The following is a 20,383-nucleotide window of genomic DNA, read 5'->3' as shown; positions in this document are numbered from 1 at the left end:
TCAGGGTGGGAGAAAGGTGAATAAAAACCTTTGAGGTAGAGCTGCCTGTATCTTGTATTACTATCCACGCCTCTCCCAGACCAGCTCTAAGGTTACCCTGTGTGATGGTGAAAGAGTGGGCAAAGATTTACCTGGGGCAATTTGGGAGTGAACAGAAAGGAGCACCCAAAACAACAGAAAGCACCTCCCTGCAGTCCCCTTGGGGCATCTGGTGCTATCCATTGCTGCTACCATTCCCTCCCCATGTAGACACACACACACACACACCCTGTAGGACCAACTGTAGCCATCTGTCTCCCAGAAGGTCTCCAATCAGTTTTTCAATAGTTTCTCAATCCAACAACCTCCCTCCTTCCAGAGGCATCCAGGTTGGGTTTTGGACAAGGAGCTAGCCACTTACATTAGGATGCTGTGTTAGCTACCTTTTTCTGTATAACAATATTACTACAGACTTAGTGGCTCAAAACAGCACACACTTACTATCTCACGGTATCTGTGGCTGAAGGTCCGGGCACAGCTTAGCTGGATCCTCTGCAGCCAGCTGTCAAGGCTTCAGCCAGGACTGGGTTCTCATATGAACTCTACTAGGGATGATCCACTTCCAAGCACCTGGGGGTTGTTGGCAGGGGTTAGGTCCCTGCTGGCTGACAATTCCCTGTCATGTGGATTTCCCCAACATTACACTTGCTTCACCAATGCCAGCAAAGAGGATTACCCTAGCAAAACAAGCATTAGAATCATGTCACCTTTGTAATGTTTTATGGGTTAAAAGTGAGTCACAAGTCCTATCCACACTCAGTGGGGGGTGGATTACACACAGGTGTGAATACCAGGAGGCTCAGATGATGAGAACCACATTGGAAAATGAGAACTGGATAAGGGGGTGCCTTCTTGTAGGAACTAAAAATCATCTTTCCCAAAGTTTCTGAAAGCCATTGAAGGGTTAAGTAACATCTTATTCTTGCTTTAGAACGATCACAAGCCAGAACGTGTGGCAAACAGATTGGTGGGAAAGCAAACCCGACTTGTAGAAATCAGCTAAGAGACTGGTACTGTAATCCTAGTGAAATGTCGGTGGCTAGAACTAGGGTAATACTGGTGGGAAAAGAGAAAGATGGACAAACTGGAGAATACAATAAATAGGACTCCGTGATGAACAGAGAGCGAGAGTTGAGGATATTCTGCTTCTGGCTTTTGCAAATGGGTTTGTGAGCAGTAATATTATTCACTAAGAAGAAGAGGGTCATTTAGACATTTTGAGTTTGGGTGTGTGCAGTAACAGAATTAGAGACGAAACGCGCTCCCTTGAGAGAACACCTCCTATGATAAATCTACTTTTTATGCTTGCAAATAACCTGTTGCTCAAATTTGTTGAAACTGGTTAAATATTTTCAACTCCCCTATCTCACACGTGTGAATTTTCAGTATAACAAGTAGCCTACGGACGCATGCACATCGGTTTGCAAAGTACACCTTTCACATTGACGGCAACGGATGAGCCTTGGGAAGACAAGAATATGGGGAAAGCCATATAGTCTAAGATACCTTGCACTGGAGTGACGTGCGTGCGTAGCTTCAGCAGCACCAAGTACAGACACACCGTCGGACCGGCAACAACGCAGCTCTGTGGTTCACGCTCTCGCGTGTCCGCGGGATCCCGCACGAGCTAAGCGACCGCTACTCTCGCGAGAGGTAGGGAGACCGCAGCTGCTTGGATTCCCCAAACCGCGCTACGAGAGCTCCCACCTGCTGAGGAGCGGAGTCCGGCCACTCCCGCGGGCTTCTGGGAATCGTAGTTCCGGGGCCGGACGAGGCCCGCCAGCCTTGCCTTGTGCTTTTGCGCATGCGCGGCCCCACTGGCCAGAGAAGTTCGTAGCCTTTGTGAGGCCCGGTGCGGGAGGTGAGTTGTTGCTTAGGTGCGGCTCTCCTTGCTCGGCCTCGGCGGTGCCCCCGGGACATTAGTCTGCGCCGAGCCGGGTGGAGTGCGCGCTGGAGAAGGGGGCGTCGAGGGCAGGCACGAGCCCCATCCCCGAAGCCCCGGGGCGCGGGGTGGGCGGGGGCTTGGTCTGCGCGGCGGCTCCTTGGCTGCGGCCCCGGCGCCTCTCCTCCGGCCGCTCGGCCCCCGCGCAGCTCCGAGCGGCAGCGCCAGGCGCGAGCGCCCAGCTTCAGGGATGCTGTCCCGGCTTTCCAGGTGCCAGCCTCGAGGGCCAAGCCGGTTCGGGACGGAGCGAAGCCTTTCGGAGGAGCCCCCCGAGGGGAGGCGGGAAGGAGGACCACGAGGCCTCGGGGCTTCCCGCTCCTCCGCGCGGAGAGGGCTGCGCTGGGGGGAGAGCTGAACCTTCGCGGCCGGGAGGTGGTGACCATGGAGACAGATATGGCCGAAATGCCTGGGAAGAGCGGTGAGGGGGGCCGGTGTTGAACTTGTGCTGGGGGCCGGGCCGAATTCTTCCTCCTGAACGGGAGTCACTGCTGTCCGGCTCCTTTGTCTGGGGATGGAAGGGCTCTTTGGGTGAGAGTGGAGGGCTTGCTGTGGGATCCCAGCTGGGTGCACAGCGGACCCTCCAAAGACACCCCCAAAATGTGAGCGAAATGTCAGCTTCTGAGGCTTGAGCATAGCCTCGTACTTTGTCTCACACCTTCTTCCTCCCGGGGGATTATACCATCCTAGCCCCATCAGTGGGTCTGACAGTTTAGCTTTTTTTGGTTGGCAGAAGTATTTTCCACTCCAGTTCCTCCACTTTGGACGAAAACCCTTTGGTTTCAGTAGAGCAGATACTTTTGCTTAATAGAGGAGGCACCAGGCAGAGGAGTCAGTGACTGGCTTCCAGTTCTCCTAAAAGTTTGGTCTGTGGCCTCTTATATCAGAATCCACACCCCGCCCCTACCTGTGCTTGTTGGATTTCTAGATTGTACCCCAGTCTCAACTAGTGGTAATTATTTAGAGATGGGATCCAGCAAGCTACATTTGGACTAAGCTTGCAGGGTGATTTTTCAGAACCGTTGAGCCTCTTTTTCCCATATTAATTTAATGTAGATTAAGCTCAGAGAAAAACTTATTTTAATTTCCAGATCAGAGAGTGCCGTCTTCCAGGACGTCGTTGTTTCAGGCTCCCTTCAGTTGCAGTGTTTGTAGGGACGACCAGGAAGGAGTACGGTGGCGGGAATTTTTTTTAAAAAATATTTATTTATTTATTTAGTTGTGCCGGGTCTTAGTTGCGGCAGGTAGCCTCCTTAGTTGTGGCTCCAGGGCTCCTTAGTTGTGGCATGCAAACTCTTAGTTGCGGCATGCATGTGGCGTCTAGTTCCCTGACCAGGGATGCAATCGGGGCCCCCTGCATTGGGAGCACGGAGTCTTATCCACTGGGCCACCAGGGAAGTCCCGAGAATTTTAAGCTCATAAATCTGAATCACAAGATAGAGCTAGGCCCTATCATGACTGCTTTCTTGCCCTTAGCTCTGTCTTCCCAGGATTCTCCCTTTTCCCAAGAAAAGAGCACAGAAGAGGGAGAAGTGGCAGCTTTGCGCCTCACAGCCAGATCACAGGTGAGTGAGCCTCTGCTGGTTATTGAAATTCCACCTTATTTCTCAGAGTGCAGATGCACTCCCTTCTTTTTGATGTGGAGCTTCTGTGTCCACTAGAGCTGAATTCTAATTCTAAGAGACAACTCGAGTGACTAAAGGGCTCAGTGGAAAATGTTTTCTGCTTCTTCGTGGTATCTTGTCCGTCTAGTATTTACTATCACTCAGAAGGCGTGGAAGGGGCATTGCCCTTCTTTAGCCCATTAGCTAATTTCTATGCTTGTTATTTGGGAAACGATTTTAAAAGACAGTGTGGTGCATACCTCTTAAAATGTATGTTTCACTAGGGGAAACAACATACACATGACTGTTAAGTAGGAATTTAAGAAAACACCTGAAGTGCTGGAGTGAATTATGAACATAGTGAGTACTCAAATAGTTCAAAGGAATGCTGGAAAAGGAAGCCTATAGGGGCTTCCCTGGTGGCACAGTGGTTGAGAGTGCGCCTGCCGATGCAGGGGACACGGGTTCGTGCCCCGGTCCGGGAAGATCCCACATGCCGCGGAGCGGCTGGGCCTGTGAGCCATGGCCGCTGAGCCTGCGCGTCCGGAGCCTCTGCTCCGCAATGGGAGAGGCCACACCAGTGAGAGACCCGCGTACCACAAAAAAAAAAAAAAAACAACTTAAAAAAAAAAAAAAGGAAGCCTATAGAAGATTTACTTTTAAAGAGTTAGAATCCAGCCCAACAAGATGATGAATGCGGATGTATTTTAGAGGTGAACTGTTACCAAGTTACAACTCAGTTTCCAAACTCTCACTTCCCCAAGGGCAAATATTAAGAATTGCTGAATTTAAGCGGTAGTTGTATATGGGTGATTAGTGTGTTAGTCTCTCAACTTTTTCTATGTCTGAACATTTTTCTTAAACGAAGTTGAGCGGGAGTGTGTCATACCACATGGTGTGTGTCATACCACAATGTGTGTGTCATACCACAATGCAAAGATTCCTCCACTAGCCTCTCTTTTTGCTACTTTAATCCAAAGTGTGAAAGTGGAGATTGCACATTGCTGCTGTTTGTCAACGTGATTTCCCAGGATCCTTGTATACTTGCTTGCCTCCATTGGTTTCTTAAATACCTTACGTGAATATTGAAGACTTTATTAGTCAAGAAGCTTTAAGTTGCACCTGATGAAAACTCGATTCAAACTGGCTTAAGCAAAAAGAGGTATTTATTGACTATTATAAGTGAAAAATCCAGGTCTGGCTAAAATTGAGTTCAGGCAGTGACATTAGAATCTATTTTCTCCATTTCAGTGACCTTTTCTTTTCTTTCTGTGTGTTTTGCACTCAAGCAGGCTTTTCTTCTCATGCAGGGTAGCCCCTAACAAATTTAGGCCTACATCTTCCCACGTTGAAGATCAGAGAAAAGGGGCATCTTCCCTTCTGGTCGTTCCAGAAGAAGGACTGAGGTTAACTCTATAATGGGTATTAGGCCCATTGTTGGACCATTATTGGCAAATCTGAGTGTGATGATCAGACTAGAAAATATACCTGTACATACACATAAAAACACACATCCCACCCATGGGTCAGAGATGGAGTTGTACTACCTGAACTGCATGGACTAAAAGTGGTCAGGCATAGCAGCCAGAGGAAAGTCAGAGTACAGATACCAGAAAAAGGGTGAATGCTTTATACATTTCAGGACATTAATATTAGATTCAAGACTGCTTGTATAGCTTCAGAATTGATTAAACCTTTTATGGAAATTTTTAAAACTGTCCTTTTTGCATTGCATTGGATTTTGTTTGATGCTAATACTGCAACTGTCTTTCTTATTAGAATTTGCCTGGGCTGTTTATCTTTTACTTATTAGACTTTTTTAATAATTAGAGTTTTAATTATTGCTCATGGTAACCAGGTGAACGGTACAGACGTATATAAATATTAAAGTATATTACCCGTCCTTACTTTCCCAAGTTCAGTCCACCACCTCTCCCTACTGAGGATAACAGTTTGGTGTATATTTTTCCATATGTTTTTGTTGAGCTTGAAGTACTGTATTCAAATATGTAGTATACTATATTTCCTTCCATCCCCCCCTCCATCCCCAACTTTGGGGTTTTGTCTGGATCTTTTTTCTGTAAAGAGGATGTGGCTATTTTAAGAAACCTTTTTATAAGAGAAATTAATTTATTCATATTATTATGATTACTTGTATGTTTCACATTTTTCTTGCTATGTGATTTTTATAATTCTGTTTACTATGCTTTGTTCTTTTGTATTTTTTTGTGCCTTTTGTGCTGTAGTTCGCATTTTTGTTATTCTGATTTTTTTTTTCTTTTATGGTTTGGAAGTTAATTTCCACTGTCAGTTTAGCTATAGATATGCAGATTGTAGGATCAAAGTTATTTTTTCTCACAGTATCTTGTCTATTTAGTAGCAGCTTAATGATTTTTACATTTTATTTTCCAAGGATGATTCTTATATTTTTTAAGTCTCAGATTATTTCCATTTTGAGGAACTTTATTTTGAAATAATTTGAGACTTATAGAAATTTAGCAAGTGGTAGAAAGATTTCTCATATGCTCTCCTTTCAGATTCTCCAAAACTTAGCATTTCACCTCACTTTTATTATTCTTTTTCCAAAATCAGGAAGTTAACATTGGTATAGTACTATAACCTACTGCTCTTATTCAGATTTCCCAGCTGTCTTATTTTTCTTGTTTTTCTTCCCCTTAATTTCTACTTTTATCCTGTAATTCCTTCTGTTTTCCCTAATTTGTTGTTGGGTTCTGTCTCTAATTTGATTTGTATGCTTTGTTCATTTAATTACATTGATTTTCTTTTAATGAAATTGAAGTGTTTCCTCTGAGTACAATTTTAGCCTTATGGCATTGATTTTTGCATTTTATTTCATTATTATTTTGAAATTTTGATACGTTTTTTTAGTTATCAGTTATAGCACTTTCTTTTCTGTTTTGGAATTTATTAACATTTACTTTGTTACTTTTGCAAGTGCTTCATAAACATTTAAATAGAAGGTGTTTTCTATCCAGTTGTAGCATTTGGTATATATTTATTTCAGTGACCTGGAATATTATTCCCATTCTCTATGTCTTTACTTAAAGAGACATGTTCAGTACTGGTATGTGTCTATCTCCATACAGTTTTTGTATTTTATGTCTTGTATAAATAATCCTATGGTGTTTACCCATAAACATTTATATGTGATATCTGTACCCTTAATGAATTTGTTGCTGTCATTTTCCAATTTAATGCATCTTGCCTTGAATTGATTCCGTGCTTCACTGGATTTGGTGCCAGTCTGTTCATTCCATGGTGAGGTCTCACAAGGAGAATTATACAGACACATGCCTTTTTTTCTCTGCCTATATTTTGTTTACTTTGCCAGACTACATTGTTGATTCATGTTTTGACTCTTTCTTCCCCAGAAAAATTAGTCTGTCAGTGGAGAAACCGTGGTCTTGTTTCGTTTGGTTCTCATGTTGAATCTTGGACAGTGTGCCTGGCACATAATTGATGCCCAGTGACTTTCCATGGAGTGTCCAGGACACATGAGAATGCTTGTCATTTTTCACAGTGATTTCCCCCGTTGAATACATCTACGCATCTACTCCAGGGCCAACAGAAACTGGGGCATGAAAGGGAGGCTGTGGAGTGACAGATGGTGAACAAAAGTATGTTTTGTGTCTTAGGCATCAGTGACATTCAAGGATGTGGCCATGGACTTTACCCCAGAGGAGTGGGGGAGGCTGGATCCTGCACAGAGGGACGTGATGCTGGAGAACTACAGGAACCTCGTCTCACTCTGTAAGGATGGGCTCCTGCCATGACTGCGGCTCCTGCTTATGGGGACATCATTACCTTATTGACAATGAAGTAGCATAACAAAGCCAGTAATCGTAAAGTAGTGATCCCTTTGGGCCTAGAGAAAATCTGTTTCTGCTCTGGGTTCTTGGTGAAATGTTTAGGCTTGTTTTGTATCTGGAGTCTTTGGATTCAAGTGACAGAAACCGAATTCACACTAGCGTAAAAGGGAATCAAATATATTGTCAGGAATTTTTTTTATTTACTTATTTTTTAATTATGTGGTATAGCTTGTCCTGATCTCCCTGTGTGGCACAGATGGCCATTGGCCGCTCTAGGGTTACATTATTCTTCCAGTTAGAGAGCTAAGGAAAAAAAGAAGGCTTCTATCCTGGGAGTTTCAGCAGATAGGGTCACATGTCCATCAGTGAAGCAGTAACTCGAGCCAGGGAGATAGAGTATGCTCTGACCAGTTTGGATACTGTGCCCGCCTCTGGGCGGGGGGAGGTATTTGCATGTGTACACATGTAGACACATGCATGTACACGTATGTGTTCGTATCAGTGGTGGAAGGAACTATGTTAGCTCCTCCCAAACCTCGTATAATAAATTCCCTAAGAAAGCAGGTTCTAGTAACTGAAGAAGGAAGAAAGGAAAAACATCAGAAGACAGCTAATCACAGAGTCACAGGCTTGTGGTGCTGCTACTGGGGTCCCACTTCACCCAACTCCTTCCCTGAGCTGAGGACTGGTCTGCAGTATCTCCCCAGAACTCCCACAGTAAACAAGACAAATTCTCTTCTATTTTTTTTACAGGCTAAATATTTGTCTTTTCAAATGCGTGTAACTCTTTATGAGGCCCAGGCTCTTGCTGCACCTGTTTTAAGGTTCATTTTGAGGCCCCCCGCTCCCTTATTCCAAAACTTCCTATGATGTCCTGTCTTTTTTGTGGATCCAGGGGTTGGGACCGTGCTCTGGAATAGAGCTTTGTGCCCATCACAAAGAATTAAGTCCCTTTTCTTTTTTTTCTTTCTTTCTTTTTTTTTTTCTTTTTTAATGAGCAGGGCTTCCAGTTTCCAAACCTGAGAACCACAATTTGGAGAATGGAAAAGAACCATTGATGCTTGAGAGAAAAGCCCCCAAAAGCAGCTGTTCAGGTGAGTCAGATAGACGGGAATCTTCGGAAAGAATAACCCCACAAGACAGTAAAGAAGTGGTGCTCTTCAGTGCTTAAGAAAGAATATAGAAGTGCCAACATGCTTTTATTTTTTAAATATCTTACTTTAAATTATATTGCATTTTGAATACATACAAAGTCAAGGAAATAAAACAACACTGAGATCAAACGCATGCTCACATTTGCTTCATTTGCCTTTTTTCTTTTCCTTCTTTTTGTAAAGTAAAATAGATTAAAATGTCATAACTGTACAGTTTTATGAATTTTCCCAAATTGAACACATTCATGTAGCTAGCATCCACATCAAGAAACAACCTTACTAATAAAAAAAATAAAGAAAAAAAACACAAACAAAATATAATTAATATACTTTCCAGATAATTGGCTATTCTGATACTACACCAAAGTTGGGCGAGTTGTAGTTTCTTAAAGGTTAGGTGCAAGGTGCATCTGAAACCATATCCATGAATTTTTCCTACTCTTAAAATCTATTGATCTTTTGGGAAATATTGGTTCACTGAGTTATGCATATCTTCCAAAAATTGACACAATACATCATGCAATATTTTAAAAACCACAATTTTCAGTGTCACCACTGACCTTACCAGAAAAGCCTTTAAGTATTAGGAAGCTATCAAGCTCTCAGTGGTAGATAAAAGTTTTCCAAAATTCTAATTTCTGCCCAAAAGCTCACGTTTTATCAAATACTGTCAGTTGTTTTCCTTGAAGTGACAGGCTCGTTTTTTTTTTCAGTTTTGAGGAAATATCTGCCAAATACCCAACATGGATAACGTAGTTTGTCAGTGATTCTTTCAAGTAAAAGTGATGGTCCATGAAAAAAAAAAAAAATGGCCAGTTCAGCTCTCAAACAGTCTCATGAGTGGTTTTCCTCAAGGCAAGCATCATACTTTGATATGAGCAGACTTGCATTATGAATATTACCTATTTCATCATCCAGAATATTAAGAAGGCATGTAGTCAAGGTTTAATAAATAAAATTAATTTATTAAGTTAATAACGATTCCTTTTGTTTCCTCAGAAATTTTTACGTGAAACTGGCTTTTTTTTTTTTTAACTGAGAGTACATGGTGGGGAAAAATACAACAACTACTAGTACATTTGGTGTCTTGTCCTGATTTGTGCATAAGTTGTGGGTAGTTTTACCACCATCACTTTTGCAATATCAATGCAAATGTCAAGACAATGAAAAAGGCAAATAAGATCTAAGCATTATTCTGAAAATAGTTTTGAACCTACAGACTCCCAAGAGTCCTCAGACCGCACTTTGAGGTCACAGCCTCTACGTACCTACACTATCCTTGTATCAATTTATGTTTTACTGATTTAACAAACATTTACGTAGCACCGATGCTGTGTCAGTTTTAAGTGTTTTATAAATATTTTCATTAAGTGTTCCTTAAAGTAGGTGTTGTTTTTATTCCTCATGAGGTAGGTACCGTTATTGCCCCATCTTACAGATAAGGAAACTGAAGTAGAAACGTAAAAAAACATGCCCCAGGTCATGCAGCTAGTAAGTGGCAGAGCTGGGATTAAATTCATGCATTCTGATTTCAGAGTCCATTGCTCTCAACCACTGTACTCTTCCTAAATGTCCCCTCTCACCTTGGGGCTTCTGTACATGTCATTCCCTCTACCTGGAACACTCACCCCCGTTCTTCTCTACCTGTTACCTGGAACACTCACCCCCATGCTTCTGTACCTGTTACCTGGAACACTCACCTGAGCCCCAAACCCAATTCAATTTCAGCTCAGTCATTTACCTTCTCAGGGAGGCCTCTCCTCATCCCCCTGGGTTCCCCTTATCATCCTTCACAGCATTATTTGCCTTTTATTTCTTAGTACTTACCACAGGTGCATTTTTATATGTATTTGTAGATGTTAGACTAAATTTTCTCTCCCTTCATGTACATAGGGACTGTGTGTTTTTCCCCAGAGCTTAGCGTATGGTAGACATCCAATAGGTAATCGTTGAATAAATGGATAGAAGAATATCCATTGGATATGGATATGGATGAAGGAACAGAATTCACTTGGCTGTGTGGAATGAGGGGCAGATCTAACTTAACTGTCTTTTGAATGTTTAATCACTCACAGGACCATTTGTTGTAAAAACAGATTATCTTTAGTTCACTGACTGAAATACTACCTTTGTATTGTCCTTAATTCCTGTATTTACTTGACTTCTGAAATTGCCCTTTTGTTTCATTGGTCTATTTACTTATTCTTTTGAACGAAACTCTTTATTTTAGCTTTATAGTTTCATATTGAATATAAAAATTCTAATAGATTTATAGTAGATATATTCAGAGAGGTTGGCTTCCATCCTTGCCCTCTCTATTCTGGTGTTCTCTCTGTAGGCAATCATTTTTATTAGTATTTCATTTATCTGTTCTTAGTTTTGGAAAATATAACCAAATATGTCTATATATTTGTATCTCCCCTTTTTTCTCCTACACAAAATGTAGCAAACCATACACACTCCTTCACAGCTTGCTGGGTTTTTTAAGTTTAATGTATCCTGAAGATTACTTCGTAGCAATATGTAGAGGTCATTCTCATATTATTTTAAGTTGCACATACTTCACTGTATGTGTACACCGTAGTTTAATCAGTTCTTTATAGTATTAAAATATTACTGTATTTTAATATTTGAGATGTTACCAGTTTTTTGCTACCTCAATTAGTGTTGTAATGATTAGCCTTGTTCAGATATAATTTAATGTATCTGCCATTATATCTTTGGGAGATCACTGATTTTTCAACAGGGACATATTATAAAAGAATTCTTAGGGAAGATTTTAAACTGGAAATGGAATGCATATTAGGATGTGAGTAGGGTTGGGTAACTGAAAATTTAGAAGTCATCACTGTGCCCTGCACTAAGGTGGTAACTGCCTGGAAGTTTATGACAGCACTTGATATTCTATAGAGGTTGTTCCTCCCCTTTCCTGATCTGGGATGCTCATTTCCTGCTCATCTGGTGAAATGGTGCTTCATCTGCATCCCTCCTCCTGTCTTTCTGGTCATCTTTCCCCCATTCTGATTCCTGGGTAGGGTCTGCTGATTTTCTCTGCATCTACTGTGCATTTGTTTCCCTCCATTTGCTTCTCTTTGCAAGTCATCTTCTAAGAGTCAGATCCACTTATTCGTTGAAGCCATGCTCTTCACCTTCATTAACTCTTACCCGTTACAGACCTGCTTTTTTGTTGAACTCAGAAAACAAAGGAAATTTGCATTTCCAATTTGTTTCAGACTCAGAGACTAGACCCGGGAGCAAAGATTCAACTTCAGTGCAAGATTTTTCCAAAGAAGAGTCATGCCAGGTTGCAGTCATAGACAGGCTGACAAGGAATGGTGTCTATGGCTCCAACTTGGAAACAACTCTCGCATGTGAAAACCGGTTAGAGAATCAGCAAGGAAATCAGGAGAGATGCTTAAGAGAAATGTTCACCCACATGAATTCACTCCCGGAAGAGAGAGCTCGTGAGCATGGTGTTTACTGGAAAAACTTGAACCAGAAGTCAGTACTTCTCACTCAAGACAGAGTTCCCAAAGGATCTTGTGCCTTCCATACCCTTGAAAAAAGATTGAAACAGAAATCAACCTTAATGAAAAAGCAGAGGACCTACAAAGAGAAGAAACCTCATAAATGTAATGACTGTGGTGAGCTCTTCACTTACCATTCAGTGCTCATTCGACACCAGAGAGTCCATACCGGGGAAAAACCCTACAGCTGCACTGAGTGTGGGAAGTCTTTCAGCCACAGGGCCAATTTAACTAAACATCAGAGAACTCACACTAGAATTCTCTTCGAGTGCAGCGAATGCAAGAAAGCCTTCACAGAAAGCGCATCCCTTGCAATACATCAGAGGATTCACATTGGAGAGAGACCGTATGAGTGCAGTGAGTGTGGGAAAGGCTTTAATCGAAGCACACACCTCGTGCAGCACCAGCTGATCCACACAGGGGTGAAGCCTTATGAATGCAACGAGTGTGATAAAGCCTTCATTCATTCTTCAGCACTCATTAAACATCAAAGAACTCACACTGGAGAGAAACCCTATAAATGTCAGGAATGTGGGAAAGCCTTTAGCCACTGCTCATCCCTTACCAAACATCAGAGGGTTCATACCGGAGAAAAACCCTATGAATGTAGTGAATGTGGAAAAACCTTCAGTCAGAGCACACATCTTGTTCAGCATCAGAGAATTCACACCGGAGAGAAACCCTACGAGTGTAACGAATGTGGGAAAACCTTCAGCCGGAGCTCAAATTTCGCTAAACATCAAAGAATTCATATTGGGAAGAAACCATACAAATGTAACGAATGCGGAAAAGCCTTCATTCATTCATCAGCACTTATTCAACACCAGAGAACTCATACTGGGGAGAAACCATATAGGTGTAACGAATGTGGAAAAAGCTTTAAGTGCAGTTCATCCCTCATCAGACATCAAAGGATTCACACGGAAGAGCAGCCCTGAAAAATGACTGAATGTGAAGAAATGTGAGTTGGTTTTATCGCTGTGTTAAATACCTGAGCATTTTGTGTGGAAGACACATAAACTGCTGTCTGAGGACCAGTTCTGTGTGTATCTAACTCTACTTACATAATACATAGCTTTGAGGCATAAACAGAATGTTCCTTATATCCATTGATTTGATCATTCTGAATGCTTCCATCCAGGAATCTCATAGATTGATCCCTAACCCACCCCCCTTGCCCCCAATACCCTTTTGTGGAAATTCAGAAAATCCTTGGGAGTGGGTAGCAATGCAATCAATGTGAAATCCAGTTCCCCTCTCTTTGTCACATCAAAGCCTGTTACAGCATCTCACTTTGTAAGGACATTCTTATCTGGTAGGTGAGGCAGAGGGCTTATATTCTCATCATTGGGAAGACACAGAGCTGTTCCTCTTTGAATCCAAAGTGGAGACCCAGATATACAGGGAATGTCATTTCTTTTACATTAACTATAAAAACTTAAAGGTTAAGAGCTGAAATGTGCTTTGGATTCCCTCCCAATCCCAAAGGCTACTATCTCATTTGATGAATATAAGAGGTCTAAATTATGCTCACATGGGTTACGCTGAGATTTAGATGATTATTATCCCCCCGCTGGGTACATCTTCACTTTACACTTCCTTGGAAGTTACCCTGAGGTAGAGAAAGAGTCAGAACCTTAACTGTAGTTTTTGATCAAGTCCCTCTTTTCTTATCCTTGGCACTGAATGAATCCTTGGTTTTCTGTAATCACAGTATTAGGGAAATTTCATTTCTTTACCTTATTCTGCTCTCTGTAAAGTATGTTTTGTCACTTGGAGGGAAAGCCCCTGGGATGTGCAGAGTGAAAAGTTGATGGGTTCCATGTGTGGTTACATATAGGGTCTCGGACAAGAAGAAGAACTGAAGCAGCTTTGAGGCACAAACACCATGTCACATACGGAAGAGAGTCACAGGACAGTGACTTCAGGAGGACAAGCGGCTTCTCCCCCTACCCTGCACCCTGGGAAGAAGTTGTCGTTTCTCAGGCCTCACGTTTACCCACATTTTTTTGTTGTCCTCCTGTATGTTGGTTGGTCTTTGCTGTATCCCAGGGCCCCAAGGAAGGTAGAAAAGGCTTGAATCCACAGTGATCGATTGACATAAGTTACATGGGTGACCAAAGAACCGTGTGATGGGATTGGAAACAAAAGCAAAAGTTCAAATAAATATTTAGCAAAACACTATACAAATGTCAGTTTTTATTGTTGCTTTGTTATACGGTGTGAAAAGAAGATTATAGAAAAGATAGAGAGGGAAAGATTAGTTACAGGTTTCTTCTTTCTCCTCTCCTGAATCCTATCCTTGGACATTCAGCAATCAGCCTGCACTCTTCCCCCTACACATTATCCCAGTTACTTCTTATAATTTTTATAGTTTCCTCTGTAGACCTTAGTTCTATTACTGAGGAAAAGAAGAGGAATAGAGTTTAAAAAAGTGGTGGTAAAAGAGGTCAAGGTCAAGTCTAATGCAGCAACGATGGAAATCAAAACAATAGGAAATGGGACGGGAAGGACTGGGAAGAAAGAGGCTTTGAAAAGAATTTTTAAAAAACGAATACATTGAAAGGGGCCGAGGTCTGAGAGGTGAGGGTCGGAGAATGGCTGACACAGGACAAAATAAACAAAATAGAGCTCAGCCCTCTCATCACCTCGATATTCAGATTAACGGTCTGAGGTGGAAGTTGACAAGCTATGGCCTGGACCCACTACCTAGTTCTGTAAATAATGTTTAATTGGAACTGGGCTTCACTCATCATTTACATGTGTTTGGCTCTTTTTGTGCTAAAACAGCAGAGTTGAATAGTTCGAGCAGAGATTACATGTCCGAGAAAATATTTGCTGTTTCTCAACAGGCCAAATGCTTGAGTGAGAAGAAATTTATCTGGGGGCCAATATTTGACTAACCCAAAATCAATGGGTTTGAATTCTGCCACCTCCACTTGGCAATTATGTGACTTCGGAAAGCTACTTACTGTTTCTGAGCCCCAGTTTGCTTATCTGTAAAATGGGGACAGATCCACCCTCTCTCAAGGCTGTTGTGAGGATAAGACAATGAATGTAAAGAACCTGGCACATAGTCAGTTGTATTGAGAGACCTCCACCTCTGTCATTCGCTTTCTCTCTGTCATTTCCAGGAGCCCTCACATACGCTAAAATCCACAGATGCTCAAGTCCCTTATATTAAATGGTGTGGTACAGTCGGGCCTCCGTATGTTTGGCTTTTGCATCCTCAGATTCAACCAACCATGGATGGAAATTTGGATCCACTGTTGGTTGAATCTGCTGATGCAAAACCCTCGAATACGGAGGGCCGACAGTATTTACTGAAGAAATCCCCGTAAGTGGACCTGAGTAGTTCAAACCCACGCACTTGGAGGATCCACTGTTACAGATATTTTAATGAAGTGGTGAGTCTGTTTTAGGCTACCTGTAACAAAATATCATTGACTAAGTGGCTTATTTATAAACAACCTTCTCACAGTTCCAGAGACTGGGAAGTCCAGGATCAAGGCCCTGGCAGATTCAGTGTCTGGTGAGGCCTCCTCCCCAGTTCTCAGATGGCTATCTTTTCACTGTGTCCTACCATGGTGGAAGGGCAGGGGAGCCCTCTGGGGCCTCTTGCATGAGGGCGCTAGTCCCATTCATGGGGGCTCTACCCTCATGACCTCATCACTTCCCAAAGGTCCTGCCTCCAAATACCACCACTTTGGGGATTGGGGTTCCACAGGAATTTGAGGGGGACACCAAACATTCTGTCTATAGCAAGTGACTAAGCATCAATCAGAAACGACTTAAGAATGAGTGAGTCTTCCACACCTTTACTTACTGATCTAGAGCCGACCATCCTGCTTGCCTGGCATATCGTAGAGAAGGGCTTCACTTCTTTCTGCTGTTGCTTCCATCTGGTGCAGCTCCCTGCACAGCCTCCTGGAGACCTCATGGAATCTGCCTTTTTTTCCTTCTAATTATCACTTAACCAGGAGCCACACCATGGTTCCAGAGACTCAAGTATTATTGTCATTTAATTAGTGTCAAAGGACTTACTCTAAGCTAGTTTTACTGAGAGCTCTGGCCCTTTGCGTTTCAGTATTTGTTCCTTTTATGCTTGGAGTTCAATCAGTTCTGACTGTGTATTTGTGCTCCCACAGGAATCTTGGAAGTTTTAGTGTTCTGCTTTTCGAATGTTTTTGGTTACGTGTAAACAAAATTTGATTGTTCTTATTGGCCCACTGTCAATAAAGATGTCATTTATATATTTGTTGTCAGAAAATTCTATAACTTGCTTTTAAATTCTCACTTAAGCATGTTTTAAGAGGCAAAGAAAAACCAACTATAAAATATCTCCACATCATTCAGGAAACTGATCGCATTTCTAATTATTCATCTTGGTTTCACAACCTCTGTAGACATGAGCTGGGGGATCACAACCCATGTATCTGCGAGAAGGTGAGAGAGCCAAGGAAGGTCGTTCCTACCAAATGATGCTTGAAGTCCTCAGGCCAAGCACACCCCTCACTTAGGCGTACTGGGGAGACAAGGGAGGGGAGAGCTTCATGTGAAAAGTACAGTTAAAACTAGGCCAAATATGCTAAAAAACTGATTTAAGGTAAACTTTGAATTACTTTTGGCTTCATCACCCAAAAGTATAAAAACGATAGTATAAGAATATGTTATTCAAACTAGTTGGCAATTAATTAGTTCAATTACCTATCTTAACTCTCAAAATTTTTAATTTTATTAAATGAGTTCTCACTTTTTAAAAATTATTACAACAGGATTCAGGTTGGAAATTCTTTGTCCCTTTCTTTTTGAGGTCCCACCTGGGCTGTCCCTCACCATAGGTTTTATGGTGACAAGGGGGAAGGGTATTCCCCTGTGGTAATATATAAAATGTGGCTTTTGTGGATTACCTTGTAGTTCCAAATAAGGCCCTCAGAAAATTAGATGTTTTTTCCTGCATTGTTGTTCTTTACATTTTTCACAGTGTAACCTGTTATTTTTGAACTGTGTCCATAAACCAGATAATCTGTCCCTAGGTTGAGTTTACTATACATAAAATGTGCACAGAGATAGAGGTAAACGGTCGTTGATCCAGCAGTGCCTGAGTCTCTGGTATCACCCCTTAGAGTCTCCAGATACATGAACTTTTCGAACAACTCAACAGGGTTGAAGAGCTTGGCTTTTTATTTCCAGAGATCTTATTTCAGAGGACTTCATGTGCACATAAGCATCAATATCAAAGATCTTTCATGCCCCCCAAAAGAAAAGGACAGATTTGGGTGAGTTCTAGCTCCTTTATTAGTTTCTAAGTCCTTAGTTCCATCTCCTTTTACATTTAGAACCATGGACGTGTAACTGCTCAGTTCCAGTCCCATTCCATCACCTGTGAGAGATATAATTGGAAATGTGGGAGGGAAATCTTCTGAGGTTTACCTGATTAGGGGGTGGTGGAGAATTTGCCCATATCTATTCCCATATATTCTAAAGTAGGAGGAATCCTAAGGCATAGACACATGAGAAAAAGGAGGTGGCATGTGATAATCCCCCTGCCCCACACAGTGAGATCAGAAAAAGATCTCCCAGACTTTCTCCATCACTTAACTAGATTGTAAAGTTAGCAAACTATTGCTTTTTAGTGATGTGTAAATTTCAACATCTGCAGTCACCATGACCAAGCTATTTTATTTGTAGGTCTATACTTACCTAAAATGTCTATGCATATATACCAAAGGAAACCATCAAGAATGTTCATAGTTGCTTTATTGCTAATAACCCCAAACTGGAAACAAACCAAATGTCCATCAACAGCAAAATTGATAAACATGAGGTAGCCATTCAAAGAACACACAGAGCACCGAAACGGAAAGAATCTCTCCATGAAACCACACAGATGAATGTCACGAATATAATGCTGAGCAAAAGAAGCCAGACACAGGATGATTCGTACTGTTTGGATCTAAGTACACACATTTATAACACAGGTGATGCTAACGTGTGGTGTTAAAAACTAGATGATCGTTAGCTTTAGCAGGATAGAATGGGTAGTGATTGGGAAGGTCGAGGAGAGGGGCCTCTGAGTTGGTAGTTTTATTCTATTTCATTGTCTTAAACTGTGTTGTAGTTACAAGGGTGTCTTTGCTTCTTGATAAGTCATTGAGTCGTAGAGTTATGATTTCTGAGCTTATTGGTGCGTATGTTATAAATACTTCACTAATGCATTTGAATCCATTTTTGTAATAAGGACAAATAACATAAAGTATAATAAGATTTTGCAATCTTATTTTCATTTCATGAAGACTGGTCACCAGAGGACTGCAAGCTGAAGTGTTGCAACTATAGAGCTTACGTTTATATATACATATATAAATAAATGTATATATAATATATATATAAATATATATATTTAAAGATCCACAACTGTTTGATTTAATGTCATTTGAGTGTAGAAAATCACAATTATACTTACACTTTGCTAAATCTATAATCTTTTAGCTGAAAGTTAGCTGGTTAGCCACACCCATCAATGAAACTGCTTTCGCAGAAGAATCCAACCTGTGACAATTGATAAGCACTTTAGAAGTCACTTTTTTTTTTAATTTTTTAAAATTGGAGTCTAGTTGATTTACAACGTTGTATTAATTTCTGCTGTACAGCCAAGTGATTCAGTTATACATACATATATATTCTTTTTCATATTCTTTTCCATTATGGTTTATCACGGGATATTGAATCTAGTTCCCTGTGCTGTACGGGAGCACCTTGTTGTTGATCCATTCTTGATTGTCTATAAAACATGAGAGTTCTTAGAACGCAGGCCATCAAACTCTCATTTCAGGTTTTTCCTTCATTACTTCCTGTGATCCTGGTATCAGAAAAGATTTCTATGTCTCAGTATTTCACAGACAGAGGGAATAACATGACTGTCTTAGTCACCACTGTGTCCATCAAGACCAGGTACATGATTCCCAGGATCTGGGCAATGACCCTTCCAGAGGTAATGGGAAATTTGCTATCAGCCAGAAAGCCATGGATCCTCTCCTGGGGAGGCCTGGCTACTGTATCAAAGGAGACCTGCTCTGGGAATTGTGGGGGCTGGGTACACAGTCTCTGCAAAGCTGTTTCCATGTCTGATGCTTGAAACCCACAGGCAGTAAACAAGGGAAGATCACGAACAGGCTGGGAGCCTGTGAGCAGGAGCTGGAACTTCATAAGGACAGAATGAAACCTGTGTCTTTTCTTGCTGCCTCTGACCTTGTGACCAGGGTGTCCTGCAGAAGCCAGGAGCCTACATCACAGAGCTAAACACATACGTGTAACCCAGGAGTCAGAGAAACTGAGGGAAAAATCCAGGGGAAGGCAGAGCAGCTGAAGGTCCAGCTGCTGCTTATCTGTCTTAAACTGGATTTGTGTGTGTGTGTTTATCCTGCTTGGCATTTTCTTAGCCTCTTGAATTTGCAGATTTATGTCTTCTGCCAAATTTGGGGACACTTTGAGTATTTCGTTATGATATTCTGGATTTTTATTTAAGTGTTGTGTTTCAGTAGGCCTCCTCTGACACCACTCTGGTGGGCTAAGGAAGGTCACCACCACCTGGTTATTGTTTGGTGGGGATGGAAGTCTAAGGGACTCAGTCTCTATTAACAGCCCTGGGGAGAGGAATTTCTTGCTAGGCCACCCCCACTGGGCCATCACCCCCGACAACACCTTGTCTTGAGGGGAGAGCCATGCTATTACTGCTTCCAAATGGTGCCACTGACGTTGTGTGTGGGGAGGTTCAGTATGACCAAGCGTGAATGAAAGTCTCAGCTTCCCATCCCCTCTCTGACACCATCCCTGTAGGGACAGAGGGGCACCTCATTACAGTCAGGGTAGGAGGGAAGCCTAGGCTCCCCACTCAGCCTTTGCTGATGGACTTGAGGTGGGACCACAGTTTTTTTTCAATAGTGTTTGACTGGAGTGGAGTGGGGTTTTTTTCTCAAAAGTTTTCTGTTATGTTAGGTTTCCCTTTCTTGGTCTCTGGCTGGAAAGAGCAGGCTTTATTGGGGGCTTTAAAAAAGTCTGCACCCATTGGCATTTTAGGTTGTCAACTTACCCAGGCCAGCATATAGGAGACAAAAAGAAAACCTAGGAAAATCACCACTGTGTTTTTCCTCAGGTGGCAACGTCCTTAGTGGGACTGTCTTCTGTCCAACTTTGAGTCTTATATTTGTTTTATAGACAATATTGAGGGGTTTTAGCTATACTTAGTGGGAAGTATAGGGAGAAGTGTGTCTACCCCACCTCATCCCAC

General features: G+C 42.0%; 1 protein-coding gene across 5 annotated transcripts; it reads left to right on the top strand.

The window, feature by feature from the left end:
- Positions 1-1,842: 1,842 nt before the first annotated feature.
- ZNF286A (zinc finger protein 286A) lies at positions 1,843-17,305 on the top strand. Of its 5 annotated transcripts, XM_060134390.1 has the most exons (7): positions 1,843-1,900; positions 2,192-2,399; positions 3,455-3,543; positions 7,239-7,353; positions 8,414-8,506; positions 11,800-13,054; positions 13,934-14,649. In XM_060134390.1, the coding sequence occupies exons 2-6, from the start codon at positions 2,363-2,365 to the stop codon at positions 13,029-13,031; spliced, it is 1,566 nt and encodes a 521-aa protein (XP_059990373.1). In that variant the 5' UTR covers positions 1,843-1,900; positions 2,192-2,362; the 3' UTR covers positions 13,032-13,054; positions 13,934-14,649. The 5 variants fall into 5 exon arrangements, with proteins under 5 accessions (XP_059990373.1, XP_059990376.1, XP_059990372.1 ...); XM_060134393.1 differs by lacking the exons at positions 11,800-13,054; positions 13,934-14,649 and adding an exon at positions 17,220-17,305; XM_060134389.1 differs by having other exon boundaries at positions 11,800-14,649.
- The last annotated feature ends 3,078 nt before the right edge of the window (positions 17,306-20,383 follow it).

This window comes from Lagenorhynchus albirostris, chromosome 20, assembly GCF_949774975.1.
Source record: "Lagenorhynchus albirostris chromosome 20, mLagAlb1.1, whole genome shotgun sequence".
In the NCBI taxonomy this organism is placed as follows: Eukaryota; Metazoa; Chordata; class Mammalia; order Artiodactyla; family Delphinidae; genus Lagenorhynchus; species Lagenorhynchus albirostris.
This window is presented reverse-complemented; position numbering and strand designations above follow the sequence as displayed.